Source organism: Candoia aspera, chromosome 13, assembly GCF_035149785.1.
Source record: "Candoia aspera isolate rCanAsp1 chromosome 13, rCanAsp1.hap2, whole genome shotgun sequence".
Lineage (NCBI taxonomy): Eukaryota > Metazoa > Chordata > Lepidosauria > Squamata > Boidae > Candoia > Candoia aspera.
In genome coordinates this window covers 16,210,413-16,224,288 of record NC_086165.1, presented here as the reverse complement: position 1 = coordinate 16,224,288, position 13,876 = coordinate 16,210,413, and the positions used below count along the sequence as shown (strand labels likewise).

Genomic DNA, 13,876 nt, shown 5'->3' with positions numbered 1-13,876 from the left:
GCGAGCAACCTTCAATCCAAGGTTGTCCTCCCTACAGCATGGTGGCCATTTTGTGAATGGGGAAGTCTCCTATGGCTGCCATTTTGAGACAGTGCCCACTGCACACCCTCAAAAATTCAAGGGTTGCCTCTCTGGGTCTCCCTCCCCTCCTCCTTCCTTCTGCTGCTAATGTAGTGCTTTGCTTTCTTTGTCTCCAAGTGCAAGGAGCGGATGAGGCCAGTCAAGAAGGCCCTGAAGCAGTTGGATAAGCCAGACAAGGGGCTTTCAGTGCAAGAGCAGTTGGAGCACACCCGGAGCTGCCTGCTCAAGATTGGCGACCGTATCTCGGAGTGTTTGAAAGCCTACTCTGACCAGGAGCTTGTTAAGCTATGGAGAAGGTAATCCACCTACCCACCAGACCTTCCACCTCTCTCTCGTGTCACGATGTTGCTGTCAGGGCTGACCTGACCCAGAGGTCTCTTTTTGGGTTTGAAGGAACAAGGGTGTCTTAAACCTCTCAGATGCTCACAGATCCTCACGTGCCAGGACTGCAAACGTTAGACCTCAGTGGCTTTTTCTAAAAGGAGATCAGAGGGCAAGTCTGCTTCCTGAATGTGGCAGTCTGTCAAAGACATCCCCTTCCTTTTGTTATTTATCATCCTTAATAACCAAGAAACAAAACATACCTTGGTTGCTGCATTTCCAATGGAAACTTTTCAAAGATGGAAGAGTCCTGTTTAGAGCGTTAACCCTAGTGCAGATTTTTCCAGCCTGAATTGTGCAGATTTTGCATAACCCATCGATTATTTAAGAGAAAGTAAATACTTTGTAAGAGAGCCAGTTTGATGTAGTGGTTAAGAAACTGGGAGACCGTGAGTTCTAGTCCCACCTTAGCCAAAGCCAGCTGGGTGACCTTGGGCCAGTCCCTCTCTCTCAGCCCTAGAAAGGAGGCAATGGCAAACCACTTCTGAAAAAAACCTTGCCATGAAAATTGCAGGGACTTGTCCAGGCAGTCTCCAAGAATTGGACATGATTGAATGGATTAAAAAAAGAAACTTTGGCATTTGTTTCTGCAGGCATGTTGTCCAAATCGAAAGGGCGCTGATGCCAAAGACCCCGTTGAGATCTGGGCTTGGATATTGTTCTGTTTCAAGGAGACTCACCAACATCATCTGCCTTGTCTTGGTAGAGCTGTTCTTGTAGGGAAAGCCTGTAGCTCAATACCGAGAATGCATTTGCAGGCCAGAGGCACTAGATTCAAGCAAGACTGAGTCTATGGGCATCAAAAAAAATCAGGATTGAGGCTGGGACTGCACAGTTGAAGCTCTTTCCTCTTTTTTTAATGGGTGGGATGTGTGGTGCCCATAAAAAAAGTGCAGGGCTTCGATTATCTCACAGCTGCCATCTTGATTTTTTTGACTCCCTTCTCTTGGAAAAGAACCCAAGTTCGTAACGCTTGAGACATACCATGCTAGTCGGAAGGGGCAATACTGAACTGAGAGAACCCATGTTAACGGGCAGTTTCCAGTTTTTCAGCTGTCCTAAGCTCCGTGAGGGCTTTGACACTTGAAGATGCAACAATGGCACAAATGAGATGCCGTCTCCATGTGGAAATATGTTGCATTGTTTCAAAAAAAAATCCACATTTTTAGTCCAGACTCACAGAAAACCATGCTAGCCAGATGTAACAGACTGGGTCATGCCGTGCTTGGGCCAAACTTGGCAGGTTTCATTTTGGGATTCTTCATGGCTCAAGTTCGAATCAAGACATTTTTGGTAGCAGTGGGAAGCAAAAGGGGATATCTGGGCCCCAGAAAAACTCTCTCTCCATCACTGCTTCCTAGCCTTGTATGGGTCGTCTCATTCGTTCGGCATGAAAAGTTGGGGCTTCTGGCCCAGCTTGTAAAAACGGAAAATGAAAATACCTGTTCCCCTCCTTCCAGGAATCTGTGGATATTTGTGTCCAAGTTCACGGAATTTGATGCCAGGAAGTTGCATAAGCTGTACAAGATGGCTCACAAAAAGCGAGCCCAGGAAGAGGAGGTGAGCACAGAGTCTGGTGGTGTGTATCTTTGTGTGTGCTGTAAAATGGAAGGGATACAAATATAAATAAAGAGGAGGACGAAAAGGGAATATCTTGTGCAGAAGAAGACCTCAGGAACTAGAGTAAGTCTGGCTGAGGCTTTTTAAGTGGGTCTCTGCTTTTTTTTTTGCTCCTAGCCCTTCTCTACACCTTTCATCATCACTGACTTCTCAGATGCTCACAGATCCTCGCATGCCAGGACTGCAAACATTAGACTTCAGTGGCTTTTTCTTCCTGAATTTGGCAGTCTGTCAAAGACGTCCCCTTTCTTTGGGCTGTGGGGCAGAGGGAGGAGAGGTCCTCTTTTCAGGTTAAGCAGCCTTTTGCTGCTCAGGGGACATAGGCTGGGGATCAAAGCTGGTGAGTCTTCTGGTGCACTCCTTGATGGGACTGTGATTTTCTGTGGTTTCCTTCCCCCCCACCTTTGTTTGATGGAATTGGCTTTTTTTGTGGGCTTGCATTACTCCTTTCTCAAGTTGCCTGCCAAATGCAATGAGGGAGATCCCCGAGATGCCAAAATGGGCTGGAAGGATGGAAAGTTTCCCCCTTCTGTTCTGGGTTAGCAAACCCTGATGATGAAGCTGTCTTTGGCCCCAAGTGAAGAGGTGGGAGGTGGAAAGCCTTAAAGCTTTTACTTTTTGCTTTTTTTTTTTAATCCTATCCCCTGGAGAAGGCCCTCAGATATTCTCCAGGGACCTCCCTCCTCCACAGCTCCGGGTTCATGAGCCCAAAATAATTGTTCCTGTTTGCCTTTTTTTGAGTTTTCCGTGGATTTTGTCTTTCTCCTCAGCAAGAACAGCGGAAGAGGGAGGAGGCAGCGGGTGGCAAGCGGCCCTTTCGCCCAGAGCCTTCTGGGTCCAGTCGGGATTCCATGATGTCTCCCATCCTCCACAGCCCTCACGCTCAGAGGTTCCACCAACCTCTTCCTCACCCTTCCCAGATGCATGGACATCCACGGGATAACTACAACCACCCAAACAGAAGGCATTTCAGCAGTGCAGGTGAGAGGTCTTCTCGAAGACAAGGAAAGCTCTTTCCGTGATATCCCAGCTTGCTTCTTGGGATGGGGGAGGTAGCAGAGCAAGACCACCCTTGGCTTCCCTTGCCTAGAAGTCATGGCTACAGGGCTCAAGGACCTCCCAGTCCTGACTTGGCTGGGATGTTCCTCCTCCTCCATTCCTCTTCCTCCTCCTTATCCTGTCCCTTCTTCCCCTTCCCTTCCCCTTCTCCCCCTCTTCCTCCTCCTTCCCCATTCCTCCTCCTCATCCTTTCCCTTCTTCCCCTTCCCTTCTCCTTCTCTTCTTCTTCCTCCTTCCCCATTCCTCCTCCTCATCCTTTCCCTTCTTCCCCTTCCCTTCTCCTCTTCCTCCTCCTTCCCCATTCCTCCTCCTCCTCCTCCTTTCCCTTCTTCCCTTTCCCTTCCCCTTCTCCTCCTCTTCCTCCTCCTTCCCCATTCCTCCTCCTCCTTATCCTTTCCCTTCTTCCCCTTCCCTTCTCTTTCTCCTCCTCCTCGTCCTCTTCCTCCTCTTCTTTTTCCTCCTGCTCCCCCTTCTCATAAGAAAGAGATAATATAAATCAAATGAAAAGTAGACAAAGAAAGTACAGATAATGAAGTCCAGGTAGATAAGCAACAAATCAGAAGTATCCATGAAGCTAACATATCCCAGTGTATCATTAGAGACTGGGGATATTGTGAAAATATTTCCTATCCATTTTGACTGAGCTTACTTTCCAAAGGAGAGGAGGTGGTGGATCTATCCCCTGATCTTTGGGCTTCTTGTGAAAGAGTGGTGCCTTCCCCTCCTTGTCATGCAGAACGAGGCGACTGGCAGAGGGAACGCAAATTTAACTACAGCAGCGCCAATCAAGTTTGGGGTGGAGACCGTCATCACCAATATGAGCAGCACTGGTACAAGGAGCACCACTACGGGGACCGCCGGATGCGCGGCGAACCACATCGGAGCTCGGGAAGCTACCGGCTGAGCAACCTCCCTCGCAAACGCCCCTATGAGCAGTACAACAGTGAACGGGATCACCGGGGCCATCGGGACTACAGGTGAGGTGCCAAGCAGGCAGGTTGGCTAGACCTTGGGGCTCTGCAGGAGTCAGTGTGCGTTTGACAGCCAGGTCACGGAACGGACACTGCAAGGACTACTGGAACTCTTTTGTTGTAGGGTATAACAACAGAATCTTGAAATCCTGACAGTTTTTTTCTCCCTGTCATCTTACCCCAAACAGACCCCAGGCAGGGTTATTTTGAGTCTCTTTCTCACAACCTCTCTTTCCCCAGGACTGAGTTGCCGTTTATTTTTTCTTAAGAATTCTTGCATTCCTTCATCAGAGGTATCTGTACTCCTCTACAGCATTCCAGAATTGCACTGCAAGCTCTGCCCCTTTTGTAAGTGTATGTAATATCATACACATACAAAGGGGGTTGGGCTTGGATCTCCACTCTGCTTTTGTCCTTCTGCCTTCCCCCCTCTTGTCTCTCTGTTGGGGACACTGCTGAACTGGGCTTTCCTGTCCTTTTCCATGTCTTTGCCACCAGGGGGAGCCAAACAGTTGTGTTGAGTTTGGTGGCCTTGGGAGGACTCTACCAGGGATCTCTTCAGATCTTTCCAGGCAAAAAATAGCCCCTCCTAACAATCATGAGATGGAGTCCTGCCATTGCATAAGACCACTGCATGGTTGAGTTTGCACAACACACTAGACTAGAACAACAGGGGTCAGGAATTGTAGTTCACCATGATGTGGGAATCCAGTTACTGTCCTAAGATATTGTATGTACCAGGCTCCCATTTTAAGAGTTGTGGTGTTAACCCAGGCTGAAGGTTTAGCCTCTGAGCTGAGTCCAACCTGCAAGGGCACCCAGTGTTAGCCCTTCAGGGTAGTCTATACAAGAAACACAACTGTGAGTACTAACTCTATCTTTATTGTAAGATTACATTAACAGAATCTTTAGTTAATCAAGTCTGAAAGTATTTCTCCCCTCCTTTACTTTACTCCCCAGAAAACTAGGGAGGGTCCCTTCTTAAACACTTCCCACGCCCCCTCTGTTTCTGTGTGCTGAGATATCTTTGGCATGATGGTTGACTAGTCTGCCACTCCTCCTAACTCCCAAGGTCATTCCCACATGCCATTACACCGTGTTTACACTTCCATATCTCAAAAGGAACTTAGACCAAGGCTGTAGCCCAGCATGCTTAACCTGGTTACTGAATTCATCCTTTTTCTGAATGCACACAGCAACTGAACCCTAAATAAACCAACACGTCTGGGCTTGTACAATGCAGGAAGTAACCTAAAATGGATTAAGGTTAAAACTAGCCAAGGGTAGCATGTTATGTAAATACAACAACTGGTCTTTAACTGATTGGATCAAGCGCGTTGTGCTACGGCAGCTCTCAGCTGGTCCTAGATGCAAGACTGGGACTTTTTCCAAGCTCATCTGAGGGTTGAATTTGGAAGGCTCCTGCTGACTGACCCAGCCCCCCCAACTTCATCTAGGCAGCAGAAATACCACATCTGGGTTTGGCCTAGGAACTGGTTCATGGGCCTGGCTTACTCTTCACCCTGTGCTGGTTGGGGCTGCAGTCCTGATACACAAGTGGGCAAACTTTTTCAGACAGGGCTGTATTTTTCATAACTACTGTGGTGGGGTGGGAATATGACAGTAATGTGGTGACATCAGCCTTGGGCCTTGAACAAGTAACATAGATGAAACCTGCTTGTTTTTTTTAAATTGTGGAAAGTCGTGCTGCCAGGTGTGGGCTTTGAGTCATCTTGGGCTTTGCAAGATCTTGGAGAAGGGGCTCTGGGGGGCTTAAAAAGAGGGCTGAGAAGGGTTGTATATGGGTTTGGGGTTGCTCATTCCTATCCTAAAGAAGCAAATTTAATGCTCCTTAATCTGCCTCTGTGAAATGGCTTCCATAAGCTCTTCCCAGCTAAGGCTGGTATGTGGATGCCCCCTTTCCTAGACAGAGAGATCCTGGTGCTCCTATGAGCTTCCAAGGAGACCTTTTCGGGTGTTCCCAAGCTTGTTCCCAAGTAGGTTTGGGAAAGGCCTCTCTCTCAAGCTTTGGAGAACAGCTTCTGTCCACTCTAAACTAGCTTCTCCAGCCCAGATTTTCCAGCCATGTAGGACTACAACTGACATCATCCCCAAGCAGTGCACACAGTGGTCTTTGGTTTGCTTGTAAAAATTCTGTAGTCTGGACATGCCTAGAGACTACCAACATGGGAAAGATTGCTCCAAGGTTAGCAAAGAGCTGTTGTGGTGGAGATAGAATTTATATCCCAGGATCTAGATGTGGCCATTTTCCCCTCTTTTCTTCTTTTGAATTGAATTTTTTACTTCTCTTGATTCTTCTTTCCCCTCCAGGCACCACCATGATTCCAAGAGGCGAAGATCAGATGAATTCCGGTCCCAGAATTATCACCCACCAGACTTCCGGAGGATGTCTGACCATAGACCTCCCATGGGTTATCATGGGCAAGGGCCGTCAGATCATTACAGGCCTTTCCACCCAGACAAATCAGCTGATTACAAACAGCTCCTTCCCCCTCCTCACTCTCAGCTCTCAGACCCTCGCTCCCCACCCTCTCAGAAATCCCCACATGATGTCAAGTCTCCCCTCGACCATCGGTCACCTCTGGACAGGCCCTTAGAACAGAAGAACAATCCAGAGTATAATTGGAGTGGCCGAAAAACATAGAGCCTGAGGCAGAGGCAAAAGGAGGGAGGTAGCATGATCCGAGGGAACAACAGATGCTGGTCCATCATGGCTGGAACCAGAGATTCTGAACACAGTGCTGTAGAGCTCTGGGCCTTAAGGATTGGGGGAGGATCAGAGGAACTGGACACACCAAGGGGCTGAATTTTGGGCCCAGCTTTGCCTCCCATCATTACACTGGCTGAACGTTGGGAGCGGTCTTCCCTGCACCAAGGGACCTGTGGAGAACAAGGTCAGGCCCACCCCAGGTTTTGGGGTGAGGATTTTGTGTGTGTGTGTGTGTGTCTGAAGGCCGACTTGAGATCTCCTGAACATTTCATGAAACCTGGACAGATGGCTGTGTAAGACACAGACGGAGAAGAAAGCTGTGTGACTCTGGAGTTGAGGTTCAAATTGCTGCTGAAAGGGGATGATAGAGAAGACCTCAGAAACTACACCTGTTGAATAAAAGCGTGGTGAGAATGAATTATAGAAAGGTAAAACGCTTTTAATAAGAATGCCTGGAAATCTTGCTGAAGACTCCAAAGACTTGGAAATCTAGGGACTTAGGGTTTCCAGTGCCAGAAAACAAAAGAAAAGAATGAATGGTTTGTGATCTTGTCCCTCCCTTTCACCCCTCCATGCTTTTCTTTGCCTTAGTGACTTAATGTTAGTACTTCAGGCAGCACTATGTGAACCAAGTAGAGCTATGGACAAAAAACACCTTCTGAATGGTGGGGAACGTTCACTTTCCCGGTTGTGAAGGAGGGAGAAGGAAAGCTTGTCCCTGGCATTGGGTAACGTCAGTATTCACAAATAGACTCTGGAGCACCTCTTTTTTTCTGCTCTCCTCATGATCCCTGGGAACCCAGCTCATGCATTTGGCTCGGAGAAAGGAACTAAGGGGAGGGTGCAGCTCAGACAGGATTCCACGAACATCCCAAGATGGTCAACCTAGCACTTCTGGTTAGAAAGGTTCAAAACCCCAGTGGCTGCCATCCATTGGAAGGAGCCACGAACGATCTAAGCAAGATGAAGGAAGCCCTTCATTGAGTGAAGACAAACATGGGAGTTTTGACAGGGAATTTTTGTACAAAGGTGGCAAAAGTCTGAGTCACAGTTCTACTTGGGTGATCTTTCTGAGGAACGTCTTTTAAAAAAGCAAAAGGATCAACTCTGACAGATCCCCACTGTGTGTGTGTGTGTGTCTGTCTGTCTATGCGTGTGTGCACACTTGGTCCCAAATCTGCTGTTTTGGGTTAAATTATTGCTCTTAAAAATGCAATGGCCAAATACATGCTGAAAAGTTGTTTCCGGGGTAGTGGTGGTGGCATCCCCACGTTCATCCTCTTCCAAATGAATTTTGTGCCCCCACAATCCAGCAACAACTCTCCTGTGTTTTCTGTGTGGTCAAAAGCCTAAATTTTTTATAAGTGCCACTGCCAAGTCAATTCCTTAAGTGTTAAGCATTGAATTTAGCTGGAAGAGAAGGGGTAAAAAATTAAGCCAAGTGTTTATGTTCTAGTTTTTGTGAGGGTTGCATTTCTATGTTGGTATGGCTGTGTGCATGGGTGTCTCAAACACTCTGTTTTTCCTGATGTGCTAAACTGTGATTGTAGAAAATACACTATGGAGTTTCTTAAAGAAGTCCTTTTATTTTCACACAGGGTGGTTGGCTGATAATGTGAATTCCAAATGTATCTAACAGGGAAGGGAAACCCAAAGAAGTTTACCATGTTAATTGATTAGAATGGTTATTATTTCACTCCTGAGCTCTGACATGTTCCTGTAATGTTGAAGTATATTTGGGGCCCATAGTTTTAGGGTTGGGTACTTTTGCAATGCAGCTGGGAGCATCAGATGAAGAAATAAATCCAGAATGTTTCTAAATTGTCTTCTTGTCGGGGAGGGCAGTGGGGGGGAGAGACCAGATGAACTTTGGGATGGTGGGTTGGTGTCATTAGTATTGCCTTTTTGCAACGTGTATCTCCATTTTCCAACTGCTGGCACCTCTTTGTGGACATAATTTTTGGGAACGAGGGAGAATCAGAAGTGATTTCTTACTGCTGGTTTTCCCTAGGAATTGTGTTCACTGCTCGAGGTAAAGTAGATGGGATTACAAAAGGCTGGGTGGCAGCGGCAAATGAAGTCTGGATTTGTGCCTAGCTTGATGCATTTATGATGGTTCATTGATGGTTTGGGGGGATGAAGGAGAAGAACTTGTCTGTTGTCTTGTTTCTACCAGCCATCCAGTTATAATGACCCTATTCAGTGCTGTTGCATTTCCCCCCAAGATCTGGGGTAGAAGGACTTTGGTGCATAAAATCATGGACTTAAGGGGGGTGGGGAAATCCCTTTGACTAAAGAGAAGAATACAGTAATTAATATTAATTTATATTTGTGACAAAAGATTTGCCACTGTCTGAGAGATTTCTGATGTAAATATATTGTTTATAAAGTATGTATTAAATTTTCCTACATTGTTAAGCGCCTGTACTTTGGATTCTTGTACATTAAAAGGTGAGAGACATTTTCATAAATTGGAACTTACATCTTTTTTTTCACCCCACCCATTAGTTGTCCCTGCATTTGCCTGATTCCAAGTAGGGAGGACAAAGCCTTCTCCAATCATCATCATCATCTCCACTGCTTCAGCGACTGTTCGAATTTATGGCGGCGTTGAACAAGTGGTACTTACAACCAGCTGGCCATCTTAGCACCCCCACAGTCACGTGATCGTGATTCGGGTGCTTGGCAACTGGCTCACACGACAGTTACAGCATCGTGCAGTCATGATCACCATTTGTGACCTTCCCTGATGGTTTCCCACAAGCAAAGTCAGTGGGGAAGCTGGCAGGAAGTCACAAGTTGCTCCCGTTCCCACTGCCTCTTCTCCTGAGGAGCCCCCAGGCAGCATGGGGATCTCGTACTCCATAGCGCCTGCCTGACCATACTCTGTAGTGCCTACCTGCAGTGCCAACCTGTAGCACCTGCCCACCCACCCGTAGCTCTCACCTGCTGGCCTGCTAGCCTAAGCTGGCCTGCTGGCCTTCACCATAAGCAAGTGCTTCTGGATTCCCATCTCTTCCCACATTGCAGTCACAACATCCTCGTTTAACAACAATGGGGACTGCCAGGATTGCTGTCGCTAAGCAATGCAGTCACATAACATTGTGCTCTATGGCCACATTGCTTAGCGATGGAAATTCCAGTCCCAACTGCCATTGTAACCCAAGGACTACCTGTATGTATGTATTTCATTCATTCATTCATTCAATATAGCCACCCGCTCTGCTCTAATCTTGTGCCTCCCAGATATATTGAGGTAATAGCGGCAGAATTCTCTGCAGCATGGTTAATGGTTCAAAAATCTAAGAGCAGTTGGACAGTAGAATCAGTTCTGATGGAAGCATAGGCTGGATCGATTTACACAGTGGCTAGTCGACCATTTATCAGGGATACTTTCATTTTCCTGCATCAAGCAGGGATTGGGACGGATGGCCTCGGTAACTCCTTCCAACCCTGTGATTTCCTCCTACAGATGATTAGATGGCAATCTTCCCATCTCAGCCTGCTCTTGGCTTATTGGGTTGTTTAACTGGGGCTGTTTTGGGAAGATCCGAGAGTCTGGGCTGTTGACTTTGTTTCTAACGCAATATGTTGGCTTTGTTAGCTGTGGATCTTGTGAGGAGAGCTCCGGATCTTGTCACAGGAACTGCCAAAGCTGCTCTCTCATTCTTTGCCCTTCTCTTGGCTTGGGACGGATCGAGGAGAGAAAGCCAAGGAAGGATACTGCATCTGCAAGTGTTGGGACTGCAAGAGAAATTTCATAGATGGGAGGCGTTTCCCCATAGAGACCAATTTTAGAATGGAAATGTTGACTCAGACCTTGACTCCAGCATGTTTTGGCACCAGTAAAAAGTCTGGCTTTGCAAGGAGGCGGCCCTGGGCTGGGGGAGAAAGAGACCAGGAGTTGCCTTACACTTGGGGGTCACTGGAAAATTGAGGTGCCCTTTTCATGGACACTAGTCCTACCTTTCTGACCGATATTAATCTGGATTCTACCCTTTAATTTTAGAAATACTTTCTTCCCCGTGATTAATAATTCTAGAAATCCTCAAAGATACATGGTGTGCATGCTTGCCTTAAAATTTAGTACATACACAAACAGGACCTGCATTATATACAAGCTGCTGGGCAGGAACAGCTTGGCAGAAGTTCTAGATGCATTCAGGACATTCCACCTGGCAGAGGGGTAGAAATTTGGCAGCCAATATTTTGAAAAAGGACAATATACAAGGAACCACTAACCAAATCATGCATGTTTTTCAAGCATTGCAGAACCCAACCCCTAAATTTAGATGTTTCTCCCAGCCATCACTCATTGGATCATTTTTACTGGATTCCTGTGCTGCATGAACCCATTTAGATTATGGCTTGGTATGCTGTACAACACCCCCCTCTCCAAAATGTTTAATTCAGTAACCAGGTTATGCATGTTATACACAGTCTGAATCCAGCTAATCACGCGAGAACAGCCCCTTCTCCCCTTGCAGATTTCCCCATCTTTTTTTGAAAAAGGTTGAAAGCAAATGTTCATTAGGTGAGTGTAGAAAAAGCGGCAGAGAAATTTTGGGCGCAGCACTAAGTGGGGTTACCTTAAGTGGTGGGTGGAGCCTAACACTCATGTGGGTGGGGCCACTTACCTTCTTTTTCATAGTGTTTGTCATTTGCTGGATTTTTTTCCCTTTCTTTTCACTTCTGACATCCAATTGACTCCCTTCTCTGTGAAGTGTCTGATCCTGCTGGAAAAAATCGGAATGCAGGGATTTGAAATTAGGCCAAAGGCTTTCTTTGACCTAAGGTCTTCCCTGTCACCATCTATTGTAACCCAAGGTTGATGACAATTTTTAAATCTTTATTGATCTTCCTCCAGTTTTCTGAAGTTGGTAAGTTATTTTGGCAGCAGGGAGTGCTGGCTTGAACAGTGAAGTAGCAAATTCAACATACACACACGTGATCTGGTTTATGACATCTTTCCATCCTAAAGATTCTATCAACAGAAATCCATGGCCACATTATTGGGAAGAAAAAGAAATTTGTGTTTTTTAAATCAATAAATAATTTACAATATTTACATCAACACCCCATACAATTTCCACACACACAAAATAAACTGGAGGGGAGGCAGTGAATTTGTCATATGCTTTCCCCATCTTTGTTCAGGTTTTTTTTTTTTTTTTTAGCCCATTGGGTCTTCATAGGCTGACTTCACTCAGAAGCCCAAATTTGGCTGAACATAATAAAAATAAAGTGCTTTATTAATAATTAGAGGTTTACGAAATATCCTAACTTCTGGGAAATTGTTTCGGGGGATACCAGAGTAAGAGAAATAAGCTGAAGGGATGGGAGAAAGATGACTAGAAGTATCCAGGTTGGAGGAAGGCTGTGAGATAAACCATTTTTGAGAAAAAATTTATGTGAGGGGCAAATTCTTACCTATGTTCCAGACAGGGTGGTAAATCTCAGCTTTCCATCACTGAACTGTTTAAATTCAGCCAAAGATTTCTATATATGGTTTGTCTATTTCCTTAAGCTTTACTTGGGCAAAACATAAAAAGTTGCACTGTATTTCTTCACATCTTTTGTCACAGCTTTGATGAAGCCACAGGAGATAATGATGGAAATTTGGAGAAGAGTCTTGAAAAAGCTGAGTGACTGTTGTGATAATAACCAAGGTACAATTGTACGTCAGAATGGAATGGAAATGGGTGCCATTGGTTAATCCAAGCATGCAATAATTATGGAGGCAAGCTGAATTTCACTCTTCACAGTCATTCATCTCTGTGATCTACCTACCATCTAGGATTATTATGCATGTTTCTCAGGCCAGACATGCCTGAAAATCTATCTAAATAGGGTCAGTGACAGTAGAAGTTGGCAACCGGGCATTATGTGGGCAACATGGGGCCCACAAGACCTCAGTACTGAGTCAAATTTCCTATCTTTGTTCTCCAAATGCATTGGGATGTCCAACCCATGGTCAGAAAGGCCATGGCAGAAACCACCTGGTTGCACAGGCATCTGTTGGAAGTCACGATGATGCCAGAATATCATCTGTTGTGATTTCATTACAGATGCAATTATGCACTTATATTGTGATGTCTGGTGTCACTGTAGCTTCTATTGGATACCTACGCCAGGTTGGAGAATGTTTGTCTAGATTACAGTTTTGCAATAACTTTCAGAGCAGCTACAGTTACAAGTTTAGGAGGTGGAGGATGTATGCATCTTGGTAATGACAATACTGTGGGATGAACCATTACCCTGACTTGATAGATATTCTGACCTACCATTCCAGCAAAATCACAGCACTGCTTGCTTATGGTACTTTGTAGCTAAATTTAGGCAGGCAGAGAGGTATTAAGAAAGGAGACCCATCTTGACTTTCCAGACTTCTGAAAATGACTTCTCTAACCAACCTCATTGAAAGCACCCAGTCTCCTCTATGACCCGAAGTGACTCCAATTTGGTTTTCTCAAAATTGATACAAAGCACTGGAGAAGACAATCATGACCACTGATGAGCAAACCATGGATAGAAGTAATAAAATTGTTCCTTTAAATATTTTTGGACAGAAGCAGGGGAATTGCACCTCTCTGCCCACTCACACTAGACCAACACGACAACACCCTATGTATCATAACAAGCAAGCATCTGCATCCAGTGGCTACACCATTGTGTGTCTTTGCTGAATGGAAATGACCCATGGAAAAATTGGGTTGAAAAGGAAGAGCTGGACAATGGAGATTGAGCAACTGAACTTGGTTGTTCTTGGTACGAGCAAGTGATTGGGCTCCTCCAAGAAGATCTTGTTCTGTGGTCTTTGGATCTACCAAAGGACTAAGAGAAAGAGAGAACAGGAAGCTGATAAAAGACAGAAGGGTCTAGAATGGGAAAACACATGTGAGTTTTAGTATGTGTACAACTTACTGCATGTACAAAAAAGATAAAATATGGGTGGGCAGATGATCGTATAAATGTTCATGCTTGAAGTGTAGAAAAGAATTAGGGCTTTGTGTATATCTGGATGTCCCACTGA

At 45.6% G+C, this 13,876-nt stretch overlaps 1 protein-coding gene across 3 annotated transcripts in view; it reads left to right on the top strand.

Annotated features, from left to right (window-relative positions):
- CHD2 (chromodomain helicase DNA binding protein 2) overlaps window positions 1-9,302 on the top strand; it is a 95,993-nt gene extending 86,691 nt beyond the window's left edge. For all 3 annotated transcript variants that reach the window (XM_063313925.1, XM_063313926.1, XM_063313927.1), the window contains 5 exons: window positions 199-377; window positions 1,923-2,022; window positions 2,853-3,063; window positions 3,878-4,118; window positions 6,444-9,302. In XM_063313925.1, coding sequence (XP_063169995.1) covers window positions 199-377; window positions 1,923-2,022; window positions 2,853-3,063; window positions 3,878-4,118; window positions 6,444-6,777 — 1,065 coding nt within the window. In that variant the 3' untranslated portion in view covers window positions 6,778-9,302. The remainder of the gene's footprint in view (window positions 1-198; window positions 378-1,922; window positions 2,023-2,852; window positions 3,064-3,877; window positions 4,119-6,443) is intronic.
- The last annotated feature ends 4,574 nt before the right edge of the window (window positions 9,303-13,876 follow it).